At 34.8% G+C, this 21,627-nt stretch overlaps 1 protein-coding gene across 2 annotated transcripts in view; it reads left to right on the forward strand.

The window, feature by feature from the left end:
• The first annotated feature begins 290 nt into the window (after positions 1 to 290).
• Positions 291 to 21,627, forward strand: part of FAP (fibroblast activation protein alpha) — a 39,929-nt gene continuing 18,592 nt past the window's right edge. Inside the window, exons 1-15 of one of the 2 annotated variants that reach the window (XM_065670565.1) lie at positions 291 to 563; positions 839 to 923; positions 8,611 to 8,706; positions 10,516 to 10,610; positions 10,746 to 10,820; positions 11,004 to 11,056; positions 12,136 to 12,208; positions 13,781 to 13,901; positions 14,441 to 14,595; positions 15,588 to 15,691; positions 16,017 to 16,152; positions 18,668 to 18,712; positions 20,468 to 20,572; positions 20,663 to 20,733; positions 21,331 to 21,384. In XM_065670565.1, the coding sequence (XP_065526637.1) occupies positions 558 to 563; positions 839 to 923; positions 8,611 to 8,706; positions 10,516 to 10,610; positions 10,746 to 10,820; positions 11,004 to 11,056; positions 12,136 to 12,208; positions 13,781 to 13,901; positions 14,441 to 14,595; positions 15,588 to 15,691; positions 16,017 to 16,152; positions 18,668 to 18,712; positions 20,468 to 20,572; positions 20,663 to 20,733; positions 21,331 to 21,384 (1,274 nt within the window). In that variant the 5' untranslated portion in view covers positions 291 to 557. The remainder of the gene's footprint in view (positions 564 to 838; positions 924 to 8,610; positions 8,707 to 10,515; positions 10,611 to 10,745; positions 10,821 to 11,003; positions 11,057 to 12,135; positions 12,209 to 13,780; positions 13,902 to 14,440; positions 14,596 to 15,587; positions 15,692 to 16,016; positions 16,153 to 18,667; positions 18,713 to 20,467; positions 20,573 to 20,662; positions 20,734 to 21,330; positions 21,385 to 21,627) is intronic. The other variant, XM_065670564.1, reaches the window with a different exon arrangement.

Below are 21,627 nucleotides of genomic sequence, written 5' to 3' on the forward strand. Positions count from 1 at the left end.
ATTATATCTGTTTCTGCTTCTTGTTTTGCATTCTTACGCCATCACTTATTATTTCAGAAAGTAAATATACGTGAATTATATATAAACAATAAAGCTGTGGGGTTTTCTTTGAATTTTGCTGTAGAGAGCAGAAATAAGGTCATGATTATGTCCTGAGAATGTGAGGATTGCCAAAATACACAGTAGATACTTTCCAGAGAAAAACAGTACATATCAAGTAACTGTTGAGTCATAAAACCCTCAAGTTAGTGTAAGCAGATGTTGGTTATAGCTCACATTGGTGGGAAGTATATAATCACCACCCATATAGCCACCCACTGTCCATTTCTGGTCCTAAAACTTCCCCAAAAGTGTGTTTCTAATTTTATGGAAACCCTTTGAAATTTGGCATAGTTTTCAAAAGTATGTAGGGGGAAAAAAAAAAAAAGAAAAAAAGCCTGCCAGCGGTTTAGCTTCCAACTGTGAAAACAGACACTGCCTTTTCAAACTCCTCTCCTAGATCCACTGACCAACACCCAGAAGAGAGAATTTACATTCTTTTAGAATACCACGGGAAAATGAAGGTCTGTATGCTGCCGAATTCTGCTTTTGGTAACATTTATATGTGGTGTTCTCAACTGTCAGCTATTGCACAAGGCCAGGCTCTGATGTGAAAGTATTTGTTTTAAAGAAAAAGGAAAGGAAAGTACTTTCAAATGTATTGCAGGGATGTTTTTGCTTGTCGCTTGTACGGATTGCAGCAGTTAGAGAGAGTGGAAGGATTTAATTATTTAGAAGCCATAGAAGCGTGCTTCAGACAATATTAGAAATGTAATTACTGTTTGTTTCTGTCCTGCAGACCCGGCTAAAAATAATTTTTGGCGTGGTTATATGCCTTTTGCTTTCCATATTACTGATGTGTATTATACTGCTTCCATCAAGAGGTAAGGCATTTGTAATGTAATGTAGTGCAAAACACAGTATCTTTAGCTATTATGGCTTCTAAAGTTCACAAAAGTTTGTTAAGTCATCTCTAAGGGTTGTCCTGTCCTTTCAGGCTTGTTATGGCTTTATCACTTTACAGAAATGTACTGACAGCTGAATATCCTGAAGGTAGGATTGAAATGCCAGCAGATGCTGAAACAAGGAACTCCTTGTAGTGAACAGCACCTGAATTAACTTTCTTGTGCATGATATATAATGTTCTTGGACAGGACTGCAAAAATAATTCTGAGATCTCGTATTTTGTTATTTTTTGTGTTAGAGGTCAGGAGACTCTCACAAACTGTTAGTAATTTCCTTTAGCTTGGTGAACTTGTATTTGGTTTTAAATTGTTGTGTAATAATTACAGAAGTTCTCTATCCAATTACAAGTTGAACATTTTGTTGTAGGTAGGGTATGATTGTGAATATACTTAACATTGCATTTAAAAATTAAAGTCAGCATTGTATTAAATAGGGATGCATAGTTTGCTCTGTTTGCTCTATTATTGTTATATACTGTTACATATGTATTTGCTCTAGTATTATTATGCCAGCTGTAGGAAAATTAGTCCTCTAGAAGATTCTGAAGTGCGTGTGGTTTGAAATTTAGAGGTTGAGTGGCACACTCTTTACAGTAATTTTTTTCTATGAGAGGTGTATTAAGGGCAATATAATTATTTATGTAACCCTTTCACTGTAGCAGATTAATTGAATGCCTCTAAAATAATTAATAATAAATAGCCTTCATCCCATTAACAGTATCTATTTAAGGGGTTTTATTTTTTTAATTATTATTCTTTGTTCACATGTTGTCAGTGTGACCAAGATTAAGAAATCAGTTTTGCATTGAGAACTAAGGGGTGCAAAATCAGTTATCTGCTTGTCTTATGCAAGTTAGATACTGTAGGTAATATGCAGGGTTTGTGAAAGGTGAAATCTCTTTACTACTTTGTATTTCTCTGGAATATAGTAATCATGAGTTGTTGAGAGAAGAGATGGAGGTTTCTGAAGCACTTATGGTTGATCCTGTTATGCAGCATGTGAATATGAAGATAGATCATATCAAGGCTAGATCATGGAAGGTACTGTAGGAGGAAGTGAATGTGTTTTTCCCTTCTGAGGTTATCACATACCAGCTCACTAGTCTTATTCTGAGCCTCTTTGGTACCTGGGCCATTACAGAGAACTCGTTTCATCTGTATAGTTTCTTGGAATAGTGACTTGGTGTCATATCAGACATCACATTTAGATTCAGTAAGATGATAAAGAATTTATCTTTCTTTACTGAATGCTTTTGAAAAAGTGTTTTAGATAATTGTGGATTAAACAACAGATGATCTTAAGGTCCTTTCCAACCCTAATGATTCTATGATTCTATGTTGAACACAATTATATTGAACACATCTGATTATGTCCTTATTCACAGGTGGAACTGCAAGTGATGCAGTTACCTGTTCGAATGCCTTTCAAATTCTTTGTAGTGTACTGATCAGTTGTTAATGGAAAAATATTAATTCATTTTGCAGTTACAAATTTTGCAAGTCAAAGACAGGAAATGGCTACAGAAATGGAATGTTTGCACATTCCACCTTTGCTGCTGCTTTACTGAAAGGATGTGGCAATCTAGCAAGACAATTAATTGCATATGAGGAGTGTATAGACACAGACCAACTAATCTTCTGCTTAAGAAATCAGCAAAGAAACATGTCATATATAATTCTGAAAGAACTGGAAGAAACATTTAGTTCTGGTTTTGTCTGCTGAGTTTCTAGTAACTTCATATTCCTCAAACATCTCAAGATGTGATAGCTGGTTTTGGTTTACACATGGAAGAGTATAAAACTGTGAAAAATTCTCAAAAGTTATACTGGAAAACAATTATCTGTTTGGAGATGACAGTCAGGGGGAAATACTTAGTTGCAGTTATACACAATTTCTGTGGGGCTCAGAAAAGCAAGATGGGCAATCTCAATATAGCAAGTGGCATCTATGCCTAAGAAATTAGTGATGAGGTTTTGACATTTCTTTGAGCTAGGGATGTGCTGAGTGATTTACCTAACTATGATAACCCAGCTCTAAACTGTTCAGAAAGGTTCTTTTCACGTATACGCTACTGTATCTAGGCCTGTTCTGCAGCATAAACAAGAAAAAACAAATTTATATGCAGTTGAAAAACAATAGCAAAACCATAGGCAGTTACAATTAACTGAATGTATTTCTCAGGCACCAAACTAATCTTGTCTTTTGCTATTTTTAATGAATATTCAGAATCAGAACTGTCATGGTTTAAGCCCAGCTGTCAACTAAGTACCACATAGCCACTTGCTCACTCCCCACCCCGAACCCCAAGTGGGATGGGGAGGAGAATGAAGGAAAAAAAAGGCAAAATCCATTGGTTGAGATAAGAACAGTTTTATAATTGAAATAAAGTAAAATGCAATAATACTAATAGGAAATAAAGAGGGAGAGAATGACCAAACAAACAAAAAAAATGTAAAAACAAGCAAGTGGCGCAAGATACAACTGCTCACCACCTGCTGACCAATGCCCAGCCTGGCCCCGAGCAGCGACCGGTCACTTCCTGCCCACTGCCCCAGTTCATATACTGAGCATATTGTTCTGTGGTATGGAATGCCTCTTTGGCTAGTTCAGGTAAGGTGTCTTGGCTGTGCTCCCTCCTGGCTTCTTGTACCCCTCCTCAGTGGCAGAGAGCATGAGGCTGGAGAGTCCTTAACTTGGGTAAGCGCTACTTAATAACAACTAAAACATCAGTGTGTTATCAACATTGTTATTAACTAAAGCCAAAAGAGCACTATACCAACTACTAGGAAGAAAATTAACTCTATCCCAACCAAAACCAGGATAGTACATGTCAATGTTTCTGTCCCCACTGTACACTTGACCTAGACCTGAAACCAAGCCCCTGCCTCTCTGATGTTGCATATCAGATCAGAGGCCATACTTATCAGCCAGGAAGTGGAACAGCCAGTTTCTTAGAAACAGGTGGTGGTCTTTGCTACACACCAGCCAAATCCATTTTCAATGAATTCTCCCCCGTCTTCTGTTGCAAAGTCAAGCAGGATTGCTTCCATCATTGTGGAGTGGAAAAAAAATGCTTCCAGTCAGGAATTTGGTTCCTGGCATTAAAGTCAGCTAGAGACAATGCCCTTTGTTCCCGTTTTCTAATTTAAATGGGTGTCGGATATTTGACTTAAAACAGAAATAAAGAGAAATTCTCATCTTCTTGGCCATCTATCAAAATTGGCAAGTGACAGTTAGAGATTATAAACTCTCCATTGTTGCTGAAGTTTCTTGTAACTGAAAATCTGTAGATTACTGTGACAGTATGCTTCCACCAAAATCTGGTGGTTCAGTCTTAGCTACAAGTTCAGGCTCAGATCTAAGTAAGCCTAGCTGCAGTGATCTGTACTCTGGTGGCAGAGAGCTAGCATAAGGTTATTAGAACAAAGTAACAAAAGTAAAACAATATTAAGATGGATTAAACTAATTCATACCTCTTCTGTTTGGTACTTTAGACTGCATTAAAGAAAAAAAAAAAAAAGTAGCAATTCATGCCAAAATCTTTCTAGGTAAACCCTATATTCTCCATTAGTTTATATTCCCTTAAGAGGGTTCAGTCTGCTATATTTGTGCAGCAGCAGTCTGTGACAATACTCCTAGGACTGTGGGGTTGGGTGGGCCTTTTCTTTCCAAATCTGACTAGTGGTTTGAAGAAACTCTTTGTCACTTAGATTCTTAAATTGGCATGAAGTGCTTACCCAAAACAGATTCTTATTAATTTTCTGTGCATTAATTTTCACATGCTGGTGGCAGAATAAATACTCTGATTTAGGACTATTTTAAAGAGGTTACCAAAAAAAATCTTTTCAAGTCTATGCTTAGAAATGCAGTATGATGGCTATGTTCCAAGGTTAATTTTTTATACTAGTTTTTCTTTATATTTTCTGAAAACATTATTTTCAATAACTGAAAGGGATTATTGTGAATCTTTCTTAGTCTATCGTTAGAGAGGAGAGCTTTTTCTCTTAGCAGTAGAGATGTTTGTTAGAGTCTGTAGTAAACTAAACCATTCTCATTCTAGCATGCTTTAGCTTTCTGTACACACTTTCTGTTCCTAACAAGAGCTGTATCATACTGAGGAACATGACTTGTTCAGACTTCATCTTTTTTTCTCATTCCAAAGGGTGTTTTTGAAGTAGTTTTCACTGAGAAACCAGTGTTACACCTCACAAAAAAAATGACTGAATGTGATGCGGGTATAGAAATGCAGATTGAGCTGATGTGGAGCTGACTGTGACCAGAAGTTCTGGAGCAGGATCAGGAGTGTTGGAATTAATTTCTGATGCTGAACTGAGCTGTGGTCTCAAGTGGAAGGCTGTTTTCCTGTACATGTTGAAGGAACTTGTGCTTTAGATATTCAGCATCAAACAGCAGAGATGAGAATGGACAGTCTAGTCCAGAAGCAGAATATAATACCGTGATAACCAGTTTTCATTTGCAAGTCATCTTGCCATGTAGCAGTGGATGCTAAATAAAATACATATAAAAATACATATATATTAATTGCTTACAAATACATATAAAATACCTGTATTCAATTACGTATATAAAAATAAAAAATACTGGAAACTGAATATTTATTGATTATTATGCATACTTTCTTTAATTTGGCAGCAGTAGACACTATTTATATGGATGCACATTAGACCACATTGTAGAAAAAGTCAACGGGGCTTTGAAATCTAGTGCAAGGGTTGTATTGGTCTAGTGGTCTTTGAAAGGGAATAATCCTGATAATACAAACAGAATTTCATAGTGATGGATTGCTGTGCATAAAGTTAATCTGAGCTTAATATAACTGAAGGTTCATCTTTTTGTGTTTTATTAAGCTCTCTCATAACAGTGAACTGAACAGTAAAGGAGAAGGTGTCTGTCTAAAGCCAGTAACATTTAATAGATGGTTACAGGCTGTTATCACCATAATTACACTATGTCGAATATACTCAAATGCACAAGTGAATAATTATGATCATGGAATATATAAAGCAAGTTACACTGGGAAGCAAAATAACTGATTTGGTGCAGAGAGAAATACAGAGCTACATGCTGTAAATGGATGCAAATGGACCACAAAGGGTTAAAACTGAGACAGTGGGGTGGTGAAGGGAAAAGAGCAAAGCTGAAATTTGGTAAGCTTTCATTTCTTTGGTTTGCTCAGCTATTTGCTTCCTTGTCCCTTGGCATCTTTTTCCATCTTTATTTCATAGAGAAACAAAACACAACAAAAGACATTGCCAGGCTCACCAACAGCCATCCAAATCAGTGTCGCTATAGTGCTGCAGACATGTAAAGTAATTTTCATGTTAGGGTTTTTTCTGTGAACAGAGATTTTGAATACTATTATTGAGCCAGTCTTTAGTTTCAGAAGAATCAGCAACAATTATAGAAAACTATTAAAAATGGTGCCTTTAATTAAAGCATTTAAAACATTTAAAGATATCTTCTGTTGCCTAGAAACAAGCATTCAAAATTATAAGTAATCAAGTAAGAAATAGTTGTGATCACATTTTTTGCAGTCCACTGGTAGAAATTCAGATAGGAGTGGACACATTTTGAAAATCATTAGCAGTCATAATAAATTATCACAGAATATTAAGTATGTATGTGAGATGACTAACAGAGTAAAGGTTTAAATTAGAGCTGTGAAAATTAGACCAGAGAAGAGACATTTGTGATATTGCTTGTCTTTTTAGTAAAAAAATCCTCTTAATCTGAGGGAAGGAACCAGGAATATTTACCAAATTAAGGTAGCAAAAAGGACTGCAAATACAAGCCTCCTATACACACAGCCATAGAAATAGATCTTAACAGTGGATTTCTTTTGCAAATAGGCATATTCACATGGGGAATTTAAACTGGAAGCTAGTGATAAGTAGTAATCACTCAGTATAAATAGAAGTGAATTCTTGTTTGGAATTATTTTCTATGCATTTTTTTTAAGAGCTTGACATCTTCTATGCTTATCATTAACATATCAAAGATCTCTAATATACAGTCACGGCATTAGCAGGAAGGATTAACTTCTTATTGAACTTCTTGAGATATTTTCTGAACATACTGCTAGCTCAGAGTTTATGCCAATGGTTTTTGCCTGTGGATTGGCATTCAGTTTTATTTCTCATGACAGCTTTCTTCTGCATTAGTGCAGACAAGGCTAGTGTCAACAGTCAACCTGACATGTGTATTCTACAGTAAGTAATAGTCACTTACCAGAAGAAAACATGTATTATCATTATAAAGTACTATGGAAGAGAATATGAAGAAACATTTCCCAGGAAGTCAGTGTGATCTTAACAGAGGGGGCAGCTGTAATGAGGAAGTGATGGAGCATGATATGAAACCTGAGGGCAACGAGTCATCTTGATTATCTGGCTGTCACCTCATTGCTCTGAAGGAACAAACAGGGGAAGTGGCAGAGATCTACTCAGCTGCAGCGTGACATCTCCACTATCTCTGAAGACTATGGCAAAAGTCCCCTTGATTTTAAAAGGGGAAAGCATAGAATCCAGAATGCCTAGACTTAAAAGCTGCAATTACTGTGGTACTGAACTTTAAAAAATGGCCTTTATCAGAAATGTTCCTATGTCTTTTGAGGATTAAATATTCTGAGTGCTGTTTCTCTTGTGAGCTGCATAGGTTTTTGCCTTTTTTTTTTTTTGTTACATTTTTGCAAAGGAATTTTTTCACTTTCATGCACTAAGCAAACCAGCATTTTCAACATTACCTAATTCCCATATAGGTGTTAGTCCTTAAACTTGGTTTTTAAATTCTGCCCTAGCTTACGGTGTTTAGCACTGGGAGGAAATATAGTCAAACAAAAGCCACAAAACCAGACACAATTTTATTCCTTGTTTTTATGCAGCTATCCAATATGCTTAGAAATCTAATATCAGAGTACCTTTCTTCTTTCCAGAATCATTGCCAATTTTCTTTTGCAGCATTAAATTAAAAGTTGAAGTTCAGGTTCATTCATTCATTCCTTTTCAGCTTTATTTTTATCAGCATACCTTCATCTGTTATTTTTTCATGTAGCTACTAAGAGAAATATGTGAATGGTGATCATTTTGGAAGCCTTATGTCCATCTTCTAATTCTGGTTGATGAGGTATTTATAAAATTTGGCAGTAGGGGTTTGTAAGTACATCCTGCTGTTTGAGTCTGCTGAATATGTGCAAATTCCTATTAAAATAGTTGGCTCTACATGCCACACAAGTTCATGAAACTGTGCTTTAAAAAAAACTTTGCTTTGTCTTCTGTGTAGAAAAGGCTCTTCTGGGACTCACAGGGTCTACAAGTAAATATATCTGAGTGAAAAAAATGATTGGAACTAAATTAGTTTGTGGGTTTGTGTGGACCTTACCAGAACAGGAACAGAAAACTTTCTGCTGCCTACTCTGTACTTCCAGGATTATGCTATCCTCACTATTCTCTGCTGCTAAATAGAAAAAAAAAAAAAAAAAAAAAAAAGGAAAGAAATAATGGACTAGTAACTGCTTCTTTTTTCTTTTTTTCCTTTTTTTTTCACACTTCATACCGTTGTATTAACAGAAACTTTCTGTCGTCTTAGTTGTCAACACAGATGATGGACCCAGAGCCCTTACACTGGAGGACTACCTGAATGGAAACTTCCAATATAAAACATTTTTTCCATATTGGGTGTCAGGTAAGTAAAATCTTTCCTCAAAAGTACATAAGCCTTTTTAATATGTATTTCCAAACTGATTTACACAGACTCAGAAATGTATTTTCCTTCCAGCTTTACTGTGAATGAATGCTAACTATGAAATTAAACAATCTGCTAGTCAAAACTTATGGTTGAAATTTACTATTCTGTCCGTCATTCTAGAAATTCCAGGTATTTGATGTTTCAACAGACATGTCTGACTCAAGTATAATTTTACAGAGGCTTTCAGTGTTTTATTTTTTTACTGTCATATTCATTGCAGTAAGTGAAAGAAATATATCAATGTGCCAGTCATTTCTTAAGCAATCTTCTTCTTTGTGTTTGTCACAGCCCTTTTTCATTTATCATTTGTAATTCACTTACCATTTGTAATAATTGAGGTAGCCTATCTTACAGGCCCCATTCTTTGTTTTCATGAGTACTTAGCTCTGCAATGAGCCCAGCTGATTTTGTCTCATTTAACAAAATGCTGGAATTCCTGTTGCATAGAAAATAAGGTTGAGTTTCTGAGTGAGTTCCTTAAGGTAAAAAAGACATGAAGTTGATTGCTGCTGAGATATGTCTGTGCATGGCAAGCACCCAAAGGCTTGAGCTAGATTGGGTTACATTCTAGTACACACACTACCACTCCATCTATGCGCTGCTTCAAGCAATTGTTCCTGACTCAAGACAAGAAACATAGTGCCCATTCAGATGCGGTCTTACCATGTTAGTTTTTACCCACAATTTTTGAACATAACTGAAGCTTTCCAGGGCATTGCTTGCAGCAGTTCAAATTTTACAATTAATATTTGAAGCATATTGATATCACTTGTATGATATAGAAATTAGGTCACCATTTGTTAGAATTCTGTCTGAATGTTTGAAGTATGTAGGCAGCATATCACCTAAACCTAATATTTTCCTTCCCTCTTTATATCCTTCACACTTAGACTTATCTTTCCTCTTAACAGTCACAAAGCTCACGCAAAAGTCATGCCATAGATTCCATAGATAGTCATGCCTACAGCATTCCATATGTCTATTTTTCTTCTGAAGCAAGGAGTTAAAATTGACTATCTCTTCCTAAGAGTGCCTGATATCACCAAAAACGCTGTTAACACAAATCACAGAAGTGTGCTCAAAAGATCCAAGGGTGATCCAATTTCCTAAAAATGAACACCTTATACAATGTTTCAGGCTGCCTGTTAAAGTCTCTCTTTAGCTACACCATGTAATTCCTTCTCTCTGTTTCTAGCAGCAAAAATAATAATGTGAAACTAAAATTCTGATCTTCCTTTTCTACCAAACCATGGCGCAGGTCTTGAGCACAGGTTGGCTTCAATTCCATTCGCTTTGAAGGTCACTCATCCTCAGTATGTAGGGCCTGTGTGAGTAAGGGGAGTACCATTTACATAGTGTCAGTTACATGCTACTGTTGTTATGCATGGAATCTGTAGAAATGAGAATGTTCTGGTTTTCTTGAAAACAGCTACGTTATGATACTGACCTTCTAATGGGTCTGTCAGTGGTATTCTTGATCAATTACTAAAATCTGGCATGTAATCATAAAGTTAACTAGCTGATTCTTTGTGCAGTGTGTCATATTGACAACATACTCAAGAACCCTGAAAGCAGTTTGTTGACAACTCTGTACCTTGGCATCATTAGGAAAAAAAAAATTACATAGATGCCAAAAGAGTTTGCTCAAAGCCTACTCATTGACAGGAGTGTGAATACTTTGATAAATGGATCTTTTCTGTAGTATCTTCTGTGCAAGGTAACAGCCCTTTTATCTTGTTTATAAAGACAATGAATATCTTCATCAGTCTGCAGAAGATGACATTATACTCTACAATGTTGAAATGAATTACCCAACTACCATCATGACTAACAGCACAATGGTACGTACCATTCCAATTAATAAAAAAGCAGCAAAATGCAGTTGCATTTCAAGTGCCAGTTTAAAAGTGAGTGGATTAAAACTCATCAAATCCTTTTTTTTTTACTAGAATCTAATCTACTTCTGAATCTTTCAGAAACAAGTGAATGCTTCAAATTATGTGTTGTCATCTGACAAATATTTCATAGCTCTGGAAAGCAATTATTCAAAGGTAATTAATATACCACTTCATGAAATGTTTGGTTTCATTTAGTATTTTGTTCGTTGTGGTTGCTACAGATAAACCTTTCTTAGTACTTTCTCGAGAAATGACCAGGCTATGAAAAGACAGCTGATTACTTTTATATTATCTTGTCCAAGTCAATAATATTATTTTCCTGCTTAATTTTTGCAGCTGTGGAGATACTCTTATACAGCATCATACCACATTTATGATCTCATATATGGGTAAGACCAGATACCTCTTACAGGGAACTATGGTGAATACTTTGTAGTGATGTGCTTGCATTTCCACTGAAAAACTCCACAGTGATGTGACTACCACCCTGCTTTGCTTTTGCCTGAATCTGTCAGGTTGTTTGCTTGACAAAAATGGCCTTTAAGAAAATCATACAGTCCTTTCACCTACTCATCCAGGTATCTAGATTGATTTATATTTCATGCCCTAAAACTTTGACTGCTTAAGATTCTCATGTATTTTTCTTCTTTGCATATCTTGGATGATTGAGTCCACTTCAGCTTCACAGCTGATGTCTCCATGTCATTCTGTTGTCTAATTCATCCTTTCTATGGTTGATCCAATCTTTAGCTTTCCTAGAACTCTCACATTTCCTTTAGTGCTGCAGTGATCTTGTAACAGTCAGTCCTAGGTTCCTCAAAACTTTACAGCTTCTCCTATGGTATTTGTTCTCTTTCCCAAGATCTTCCTCAAACCACTACTCTTCCACCTCTTCAACCTAAGTCTGAAGGAGGCCACCTGTCTCCCGAGTGACTTTTTATACCTTAAGTAGTAAAATGACCAAATGCTTCTCAGTTCTGAGCAAAAGGGGCTGCACTGAGCTGCTCCACTTGTGCGAAACTGTTAGTTCAAGATGACAGGAAAAGATTGCTGCAAGCTAATGTGAGTAGAGGTACTGCATGTGGGTCCCGATCCTTAACAAATGTTGCAACTGCTGCTGTTATGGTTGCCTTAGCATGCAATATCCTGAATTCACATTTCCCAGTAACTTGCTGAGGTTGCAGATGGAGCAAATTACTGTAGATGGTTACACAGTATTTAGAAAGAGATAAGGCTGGCTTCTTCTGCTGTTGAATGTTTTCAAAAGGTTGAGTTGGAAGGCTTTACCAGCACTGGTGCACACCATCACATTACTGCATGTCTCACTGCCTGCCTTGATTTTGCATGGCTCAAAAAACAATCAGCTGTTAGAAAACATAGCCCTCCATGAATTTTATATGAATGTACAGTATAATGATCCATTTGCACTGTGCACAAAAAGCCATCTCAAATTCTTTCTTTTTTTTAGTGGTTTTGTAACAGAAAATCAGCTTCCACATAAAATTCAGTATATATCCTGGTCACCCGTTGGACACAAATTGGTCAGTAAAGATAACAAAGCACTAAAATTATTTTGCTTTGTGTGGCTAAAAAACATCTGTTTGCCTTTGGTTATTATTTCATTAGGCTATATTTGACAGGACTATGTGTAATAAACTTGGTTGTAAGCAAGACCGACAAATAAAACAGTTTTAGCTTGTTAAAATTTAGCTTGTCTGTGTCTCGATAGAAGGATTGTGTTCTCAGCTACATTGCGTGTTTCAGTTTGCCGGCAATCTCCTATCAAGAATTGACCAACATAATTGTATATCAGCTTAAATGTAGTTTTAGGGCCTGAAAACCAATGTGTTTTCCTTTGACACTGTATAACACGTGTTTACTATGGAGATTTAAAGGAGCAGTATTTAAAATCTTTTCTAAAATTTTCATCCTAGAAAATGGCTGTCAGGTTCATAAAAAATGTTATTTTCTTTTCTTTTTAATAGCTACTTGATATCTCAGTAGTGATAAAAGACCTATTGCATAGTAATGAGTTTATAAACCGTTTTTATTCTTGGTTCCAAAAGATCAGCCCAATAACAATTAGTGTTTTTTAACTATTTACCCAGTATTGAAAAATATTTGTGCAAAAAAAAAATAAATTTAAATATCAGACTCATTTCAGAAAATACCCAGGAGTGTGCTACATAGGAATGGACAATTTATTAAGAATATTTCTCCGTGTTCTAGTATTAGTTCTCCCAATTTAGTTAAATATTGTCATTTTGTTATCAAGAATTCTGAAGGCAGTTTCCTATCTTCCTGGTACCAGTAGTCTGTGATGTTTTTATATCCTTGTATCAGATCTGAGAGTTTTAGGAGTTGCTTTGGTTTTCATTTAAAGCACAAAGTAGTTAAATGTTACACTGATACTGCTAACAAATGCTAATAGCTTCAGAAGGCATGATTTTCTAAGAAAGTGTAGTTTCTGTTGCTGATTTATTAACTACATGTCCATTCATTTGATTGATTGAAATTTAGAGATATACAAGGCCTGCAAGCATTTCTTGCAAGAACTCTCTTTTGGTAACTAGTTTATTAGACAAAAACAAAATAACCCAGAGGGAGTAAAACCTTTTTTTGTCTCATCTCACATCACCTAGGCCTTTTGACAGATTTTTAAAAGTCCAGTTATATTCATTTTAGTCATTGTGGTTTGGTGGGTTTTTTTTATCTTCTAGTTTTGGTGGAAGCAGATAGAGAAGTCACAAAACACTTTGTCTGAGGGTCACTTATAAAACACAGCAATTTGAATGAGTTTTTTATTTTTTTTTTCCTTATTTTCCAAACCAAAACTTGCCACAAAATCCTCTGAAGTTATTAAATTCAAAGGAGCTGCTAAGGATTTATTCTGACATGGGTGAACATGGAATTTGGCCTGTAATGTATCATTTATTTACTGAGGTACCTACCCTTGCAGAATTTGCAACGGCTTGTAGTGTGGCGTTTACTTGCCATTTTGTATTCGTTTTGTCTTCTTGTTGGTATAATGTAAGAGCATTGGCTGCAAAAGATCTTACTCTAACCTCTCTTACTGGTGTCTATATTCATGAGAAATACTTTCTTGTCTTTAGGTATATGTATATCAGAATAATATCTACTTGAAACGAAGTCCAAGAGAGGCACCAATTAAAATAACTACTGATGGAAAACAGAATGAAATATTTAATGGGATTCCTGACTGGGTCTATGAAGGTAAGTAAATCTTGAAGAACGTCAACTAACATGTTCAATGCTTTGTTTAGATTACCTGGTTCTCAAAATCCAGTCTAAAATACGTGTGATGATACACTATTTTTGGAGCCCTAAAAATTACTGCATTTCCATATTTTATTTTCCATACAGTGACTGCATTTTGTATTCATAGTGTGTAACCATACTCCTAAGTCTTTTGTTACTGAAAATATATCAAAACTTATATACCAGGCTTCCTTCTGCAGCACAGGCAGTAGCTGGGCATTCAGCTTTAATGGAATTTTTAATTTTGGTGAAAATTTGGCATTTCAGTGCATAAAAAAATAATTTAAAAAAACCCACATACATACAGGAAAAAAAAATAGGATCTCTGTGCCTTTCTGAGAGTTCTTGAGACCTTTCAGAATTGAGATGTATTGCAATATGTTAAGTGTTATTTGTTTAGTATAACTCACTTTACATATCTAAGTGCTAAATGCTAAAAGAGATTGGAATAAGAAACAATGATAAACTATTATGATTTTGGTTTTTTTCCTCAGAGGAAATGCTAGCGACAAAATATGCATTGTGGTGGTCTCCAAGTGGAAAGTATTTAGCATATGTACAATTTAATGATACTGACATACCAGTTATTGAATATTCATATTTTGGTGAGGACCAGTATCCTAGAAAAATAATTATCCCCTACCCAAAGGTATGTTTTAGCATTCTTTTGACTTTCTGTTGATAAATGAGTTATGGGTCGTTTGATAAAATTAACTGCACTTAAAATATGGTAATATTACAGTGGTTAAATCCATTATGTCCTAAATTTATTCGGGGGGGGGGGGGGGGGGGGATTACTCATGTAAGTAAAGAGCATGTGCAAGTGCATGCTTGCATGGTCAAGCCTTTTTTTTTCAATTCAGTTTACTTATTGTGATGTGTTAACTGTGCTGTTGTTATTTTTCATTACAGTAAATTTTGAAAAATAAAGGCTATAACAGCTTCAGTTTATTTGCACACTTCATAGTGCTTTTTGATCTCAAGGGGATTTGGATTTTAACTGCTTTCAAGTGCCAGATCTAAGGCAAGAAGGTTTTGGTTTGGCATTTCTTCAGCATGTTATTAGCTCTCCTGACTCTTGTCATGCTCATATGATTGCAACTGATCATGTTAATGCATCTTAAGAAGTTACTCAACTGTCAGCTGGGTTGCAGTTCTAAAGTAAATCTAGATGTTTTAAACCACACATGGAGGAGAATTAAAAAACTAATAATGTATGCAATGAATAAGCAAGCATGAAGTCAGTTTAAGCTAAACCATTTTATTCCACAGCTGGAATGTCAAAGAGCAATTGCAATCATGTGAATACACTCCTAGAGTTTTATACCAAAGTAAGCATGTGTGCTGCACAGATCCATAATGCAAATTCAGTGGTGGTTCCCATCAAGTACATTTTCTGTAAGGAAAGGCACTAAATTTGACTGTTTAAGAGGTTTTTGTCTTTGCATATGAAATGATGCAAAGTACCATAATACTGCTTTAGTGACACTGTGTGATCTTACAAAACCACATTTGCCCTATTATACACAATTGAATATGTATTTTACACCTTGCTTCCTTTCCCACAAAAAGTGTTGTTATTTTCCTCATTCTGAATTGTTCAGAGCCTGATTTGAATAACCTGATACATTCTCTTTGAAGGCTGGGGCTAAAAATCCTACTGTTAAAGTGTTTATTGTAGACACTATTAATGCTGAAGCATTTGGTCCTAAGAAGGTGCCAGTTCCTGCAGTCATAGCATCAAGGTAGTGTGCCCTCAAATATGTCTTTTCTTTCAAAAAATAAAATAAAAATTTCTATTTGTTTTAAATGTTTGAACTTCTGAGTTGTTTTCTAACAGTGGAGTGCCATATTCATCTCCTAGATGGATCAGAAGCTAACTAGAAATGTATTTTGATTCTCTGTCCAGATGATTCATTGTTACAAAGGACAAAAAAAAAAATGCCTAAGACACTGGAAGCTTTGCTGTTGATTCCACAGAACACTATGGGGGATACAATCTGTAGCAGTGCTTCTGTTTTTTTGTTCTTTAATAACTACTCTTTCTTTCCTTTTTTTATTATTTTTTAGTGATCACTATTTTACTTGGCTTACTTGGGTAACAGATAGACGAGTCTGTGTGCAATGGCTAAAGAGAATCCAGAATTTTTCAGTCTTAGCTATTTGTGACTTCAAAGAAAATTCAAATACATGGGACTGTCCAGAGGTAATATAGTTGGAAATATAAGTTTAACATTGCTGAAATTAGCATTTGATTAGGTGGCCTAGCTGTCTATACCTGTATGTAGATCATTACAGATCTCATGTACAGAAGCCTTTCTGAAAAAGCATTTCTTTTAAAGACCTTGTAAAGCCTGGAAATTGTAGATACTGATAAATCCATATAGATCCTGAAGGAAAGAATAACTCTGAATTTCAGTAACTAATACAGAAGTCTCATTTATAGTCTGTTAGTATTGATGGTGTTTGCATGTCTTGGTTTCAGAGTTTATGGCACAGAACACTTATAAAAACTAGCATTAGGGTGAAACCTAAAACTAATGAGAAATAAAAGGCAAGAATACTTATAAAAGTGTTCTGTATGATTGATAAATTGTAAATTCAGAGTTTGTTGACACAGACTTTCCAAGCTGAAAATAATTTTTATTCCTCTATGATATGACAGTTGTTGCAAATTAAAAAAAAAAACAAAAACAAAAAAAAAAAAAAAACCACCCCAAAAAAATACCAGGTTTTTTTTTCTTCTACAATTCTACCACAATCCACCAAAGAACTTTAAAATACGCTTAACTTTAAGCATATAAGCGGTTTTATTTATTTCAGTAGGTCTATTTATGTGTTTAAAATTAAGCATGTGCTTAATTGCTTTTCTGGAACGAGACCAGAACAATTAACATCTTGCAGGACTGTGTTATTATCCTTGTTTAATTGCATTTCTCCATGAAACCTTATTTATGGAGTCACTACTGACGTTTCTATAACTCTATATTTATACAGTGATACAATGCTTTTATCACATTAAAGTTTGCACAAATGGCCAATTGAAGGAGTGTGAACAGATGGGAGTGCTGCATTAGCTCTATTTGCCGTTAGAAAGTATATCTCTGTATGTTTCCATTGGCAAAAACAGTTCTCTTGTTGATTTCAGATTAAATTGAGACTAATGTACAATAAATGTGCTAGGCTTTATGTGCTTGAAAATAATAACAAAATGTAATCTACAAGATGTTCCTAAAGTGTCGATTCATCAAAAATGTTCACGTTTGAGTCTTGCTCGTGTGAATAGACCATCAAAACCAATATGACTTCAGTGGAACTATTCGTGTGAGTAAAAGCTAGGCATGTGTTTGTGAAATTGGGATTTCCTATGCAAATGCCAGTTCTCTAATTAAATTCTGTAAATACTTTAATAGACAGAAAAATCCCATAGAGGTCAATGGGACTACTCAAACGAGGGAAGTTAAATATATCCTTAATGGACTATGTCATCAAGATCGGAGTCTTAATTTCAAGAAAGGAAAATAAATTTAGGGTGCAGATATAAAACAACACATCCTATTTTTCTTATAAAAGAAATAAAGTCCATCTTCTGAGTTAGTAGCTCAGTGGAGCCACTTAGAAGTATTAAACAGCCTTCTAATGGGAAAGTACCTGCAACTTTTTCTCAGATAAGTCACTTTACAGGGACTAAGTTTAAAGGGAGAAAGCATGATTCTGAATGATAATGAGATTACACTGAGAATAACAAATACAAACCATAGTCTTTAGAAAGCAAATTTCTTGAGTTTATTTCAGACAGTGAAGAAATAATGTATTCAATGAACAGCATAAAGAAAAGTTTGCAAGATAAAAAAAGAAATACATTGAATGCAGAATTGTTAAATATTAAATCACTCCTTCCAACAAACAAGATATTATACTCTTCAATGAAAAAGTCTTAGGAAAGTATTGAAAGTGCACTAGAAACTTTAGAAGTAAAGCATAAATAAAAATGTCCCTTTAGCTGCAGGAGGTTCTGATCCATTTATGCTCAGCAGAAGTCTTTCTTAAAATCAGCTTTAAGAATGTTACAAGAACTTGAGACCTGCTAAACTTACAGTCATAGTCACAGGGTATGATAGCCTGGTTGATTTTTGCTGCCTAACTTTTAATTCCTTTATTTCTGAGATTTCTTTAAACTGTTGAAAATAAGCTCCTTTAATATCTCTAATCTGAGCACCAGGTACAGAGACCCTTGATTTCTATTTACTTAGATAAAGGATTTGGTTTGTGGTTTTAAGGTTTGTTTAAAAGATGTACCTAGTAGTCACATTATATGTGTTATAAATCAACATCACAGCTTGTCAAATTAACTACCTGAGAATCTAACACAGATTTTTTATATTATTATTCCTGAAATTATTTTACTCAGGCTTTTTTGCTGAAAAATTCATGAGATTAAGTAGTTGTTAATTCTTGCTTTCAGTGAAAATGTTGCATAAGGTTAAAAAATTACTTCAGCTTTTATTTAGTTCTGATGACAGCTGTTAAAAAAGAATATTTTAACATAATGGTATTAATACAATAATATTTACCTCAGGCAACCCTCAAGTCCCTGAGCATTCATAGCAATTGTCCTAAAATACATTTTTACAGGTGGCTGTTGACTTTTTATTTTAAGATTTTGACTCTCCATAAACTCATTCTTGAATTTCTTAAAAGATTGTACATTTGTTTTTCAGAATCAACAGCACATAGAAGAGAGTCAAACAGGATGGGCAGGCGGGGTATGTTTTCTTGTTGTATTCCCTTTTGATTTAATGAAAAGCTACAGCTTTCTGCATATTCACAGCAGTGAGTTGAAACATGGAGCATCATTCTGAGTCATACAACACTACTGCTTAAACTTGTTGTACTGTAGGATTGAGACTTTATTGCTGTGCTAGGCATAATATCTGGCTACCTCCTTTCTGAGTTTAAAAACTTTTTCTGTCCCCTTTTGCAAATTTCAGACCAACTGATTAGACACTATACCGAAGGGAGGCAAGTAATGAAAAGAGGTAAATTCATACTGCAGTGTAATTCTTAGAAGCATCCTGGAGACAAAGAATAGATGTAAAATTTCTCTGATGTCATTCAAGAGAGATCAGACATACCACAGCATTTTAAAAATAAAACCTGTCCATTCAGAACATAGTTTCAGTGCCAAGTGCTGCACAACCTGAGCTAAGGAAGAACCTTCAAGGTAAAATATCCCACTTAAAATGGCAGTTGACAGTTCTCTGCAGTTACCCCTAAGCAAAAGAAATTTTCTCAGCCCAGTAACCTATATCTTGGAAGAGACATAACACCTGTCTCACTTACAGGAAAAACAAACATGCAAGGAAATTGTAAGAGCATAGAATATGGTTTTCAGTCATAGTCTATGTATTCACTGTATTTACTCAGTGAATCAGCCAAACAGGAATTTTCAGAATTTTCAATCATATTCTAACAGTGAATTTATATTATTGCTTATTTTACTCCATAGGCAAGCAAAGTTACCAGAATTCAATATGGGGGACCTCACACTATGCCTGAATATCTTGCAGTGGACTTAACTAAGAGTTTTGCTTTTCAGTACATTGTCCCTCAAGAGATGTATTTTTACTTGAAGTGAAGATCACACATTTACAAGATTTGATATTTTACTTGATTCCTTTCTTGTTTCACCATTTTTATTGAGGTTGTAAGGACAGGTTTTAGCTCTAATAAGAGCTAAAGAAATTGCACACATGCATGAATCCCTGCATTAGCCTTTATGGAATTTCAAGTATTAGGAGTACCAGAAGCAGGCTCCAGAACAATTTAGCTTGTCACAGGTTCTGGTTGAGTTTGGGTTGCTATTATTCAGAAGTCACTCACTGGGGAATGTTCGGTGCTATGCTTGAATGCTTGCAGGTCATTCTTCCATGTTCATATTCTGAAAATGAAACACAGCTGCAGTAACTCAACTTGACTGACAATTTTAGTTAAGAGATGATGGTTTCAAAGGAAAAAAAAGTTGAATGGTATTATCTGGGATAATCTGTTCTTTAACATTAGTGGAATAGTATGGGAAGCTTCAGATACTCATTTACTTAGTGCTGTGTTTGCTCAGTGAATCAGCCAAACAGGATTTTCAGTCTGGCACCATTCATGAGCATCAGCTTTATTCAGAAACTTATTTTTTAAAAATCACTTCTACCTATTTTTTAATAACAAAATACAGGTCATTCAGAATATACAAACAAATTATTCCATTTATAAGTAGGGAGCTTGCATTTGTGAGGTGCTTGAGGTATTTATATTATCAGTTTAAGAAGTCTGACATGACAGGTTAGAAGTTATAGTATGTACTGAGTCCAAGATTGAATATCATAGGTAAAATATCATTTGTGCAAAGTACTTTGTCCCATTTGATTAAATAGTCTTGTTACTTTTAGTATATGTTCTATAATCTGCTGATCAGCTTGGACAGTCTTACTTACATTTTATCTACCGTTTTCCTTCTGTTGTTTCAGTTCTTTGTTTCTGCACCATATTTTACATCAGACAGCAGTTCATATTACAAAATTTTTAGTGACAAAAATGGTTATAAGCATATTCATTACATCAATGGCTCTGTGGTAAGTCAAGCAAAGTGTTCTATATTGATCTATTCTAAGTTCCTGAAATAATTCTACAATGTTCAGTAACTTGTATGCCTTGCTTCGCAGGAGAATGCAATCCAAATTACAAGTGGAGAATGGGAAGCAATATACATTTTCAGAGTAACAAATGATGCAATGTAAGTAACATTAAGAAGAGAATATGTTGTGTTGTCAGTAAAAGCAACACTTAATCATTGGAACACCATTTGTTAACTCATAAAGTTATAGCTAGGTATAATTTGTTTCTTATCTGAATGTATCCACAACAAATTTGTATGCAAAGGCACTGCACAGGTTTGCAAACTTTACTTATGAGATATTCTTTGCAAATTGTCTTCATTTTTCTATTTTCAGTCACCAATCTTAGAGATACTTTTTTAGAAATACTTAAATTTAATCATGTGGTGAACCCTTAGACACTGTGCATTTACTTCTCTTTTTATGGTCCCTCGGCTTACTGTATAAGTAGATACAGCTTACATAATTACATAATTGGAGAGATTAGCTTGGGAGAATTAAAATTGAGTACCTATATATATGGTTTATTTGTCGTCTAATCAGAGTTTGATCAAAGATTTATTAAGATGTAAGGTATATAAGCTTAACTTACTCTTCCACCACATGTGGAAATCTCAAAAAGTCTAAGTTAACTTCCAAAATGGCTTTCCATCTTGATGCTGGTTTATAGGTCATTACTTTATGGATTGTTTACTAACATATAAATGAATTTACAGTTTCTATTCAAGCAATGAATTTGAAGGCTATCCAGGAAGAAGGAATATTTACAAGTAAGTGTTAACCAACATTATCTTAATGATACGAAGTTCATAGAAGATAGCTCTGGATTTGTTAATAAAATAATTTAGTTTCAAAATGTTTAAAGTATAATTTCATAGGCTACTTTAACTAAATCTTGACCTCAGATTATATGTGAAAATTTAGGACAAATAGCATCTAAAGTTTAAATATACTCTTGGGGGAAAAAAAAAAAAAAGGATAAAAAGGGAAAACATTTATTTTTTAATTGAACT

Source organism: Lathamus discolor, chromosome 3 (genome assembly GCF_037157495.1).
Source record: "Lathamus discolor isolate bLatDis1 chromosome 3, bLatDis1.hap1, whole genome shotgun sequence".
Taxonomy (NCBI): Eukaryota; Metazoa; Chordata; class Aves; order Psittaciformes; family Psittacidae; genus Lathamus; species Lathamus discolor.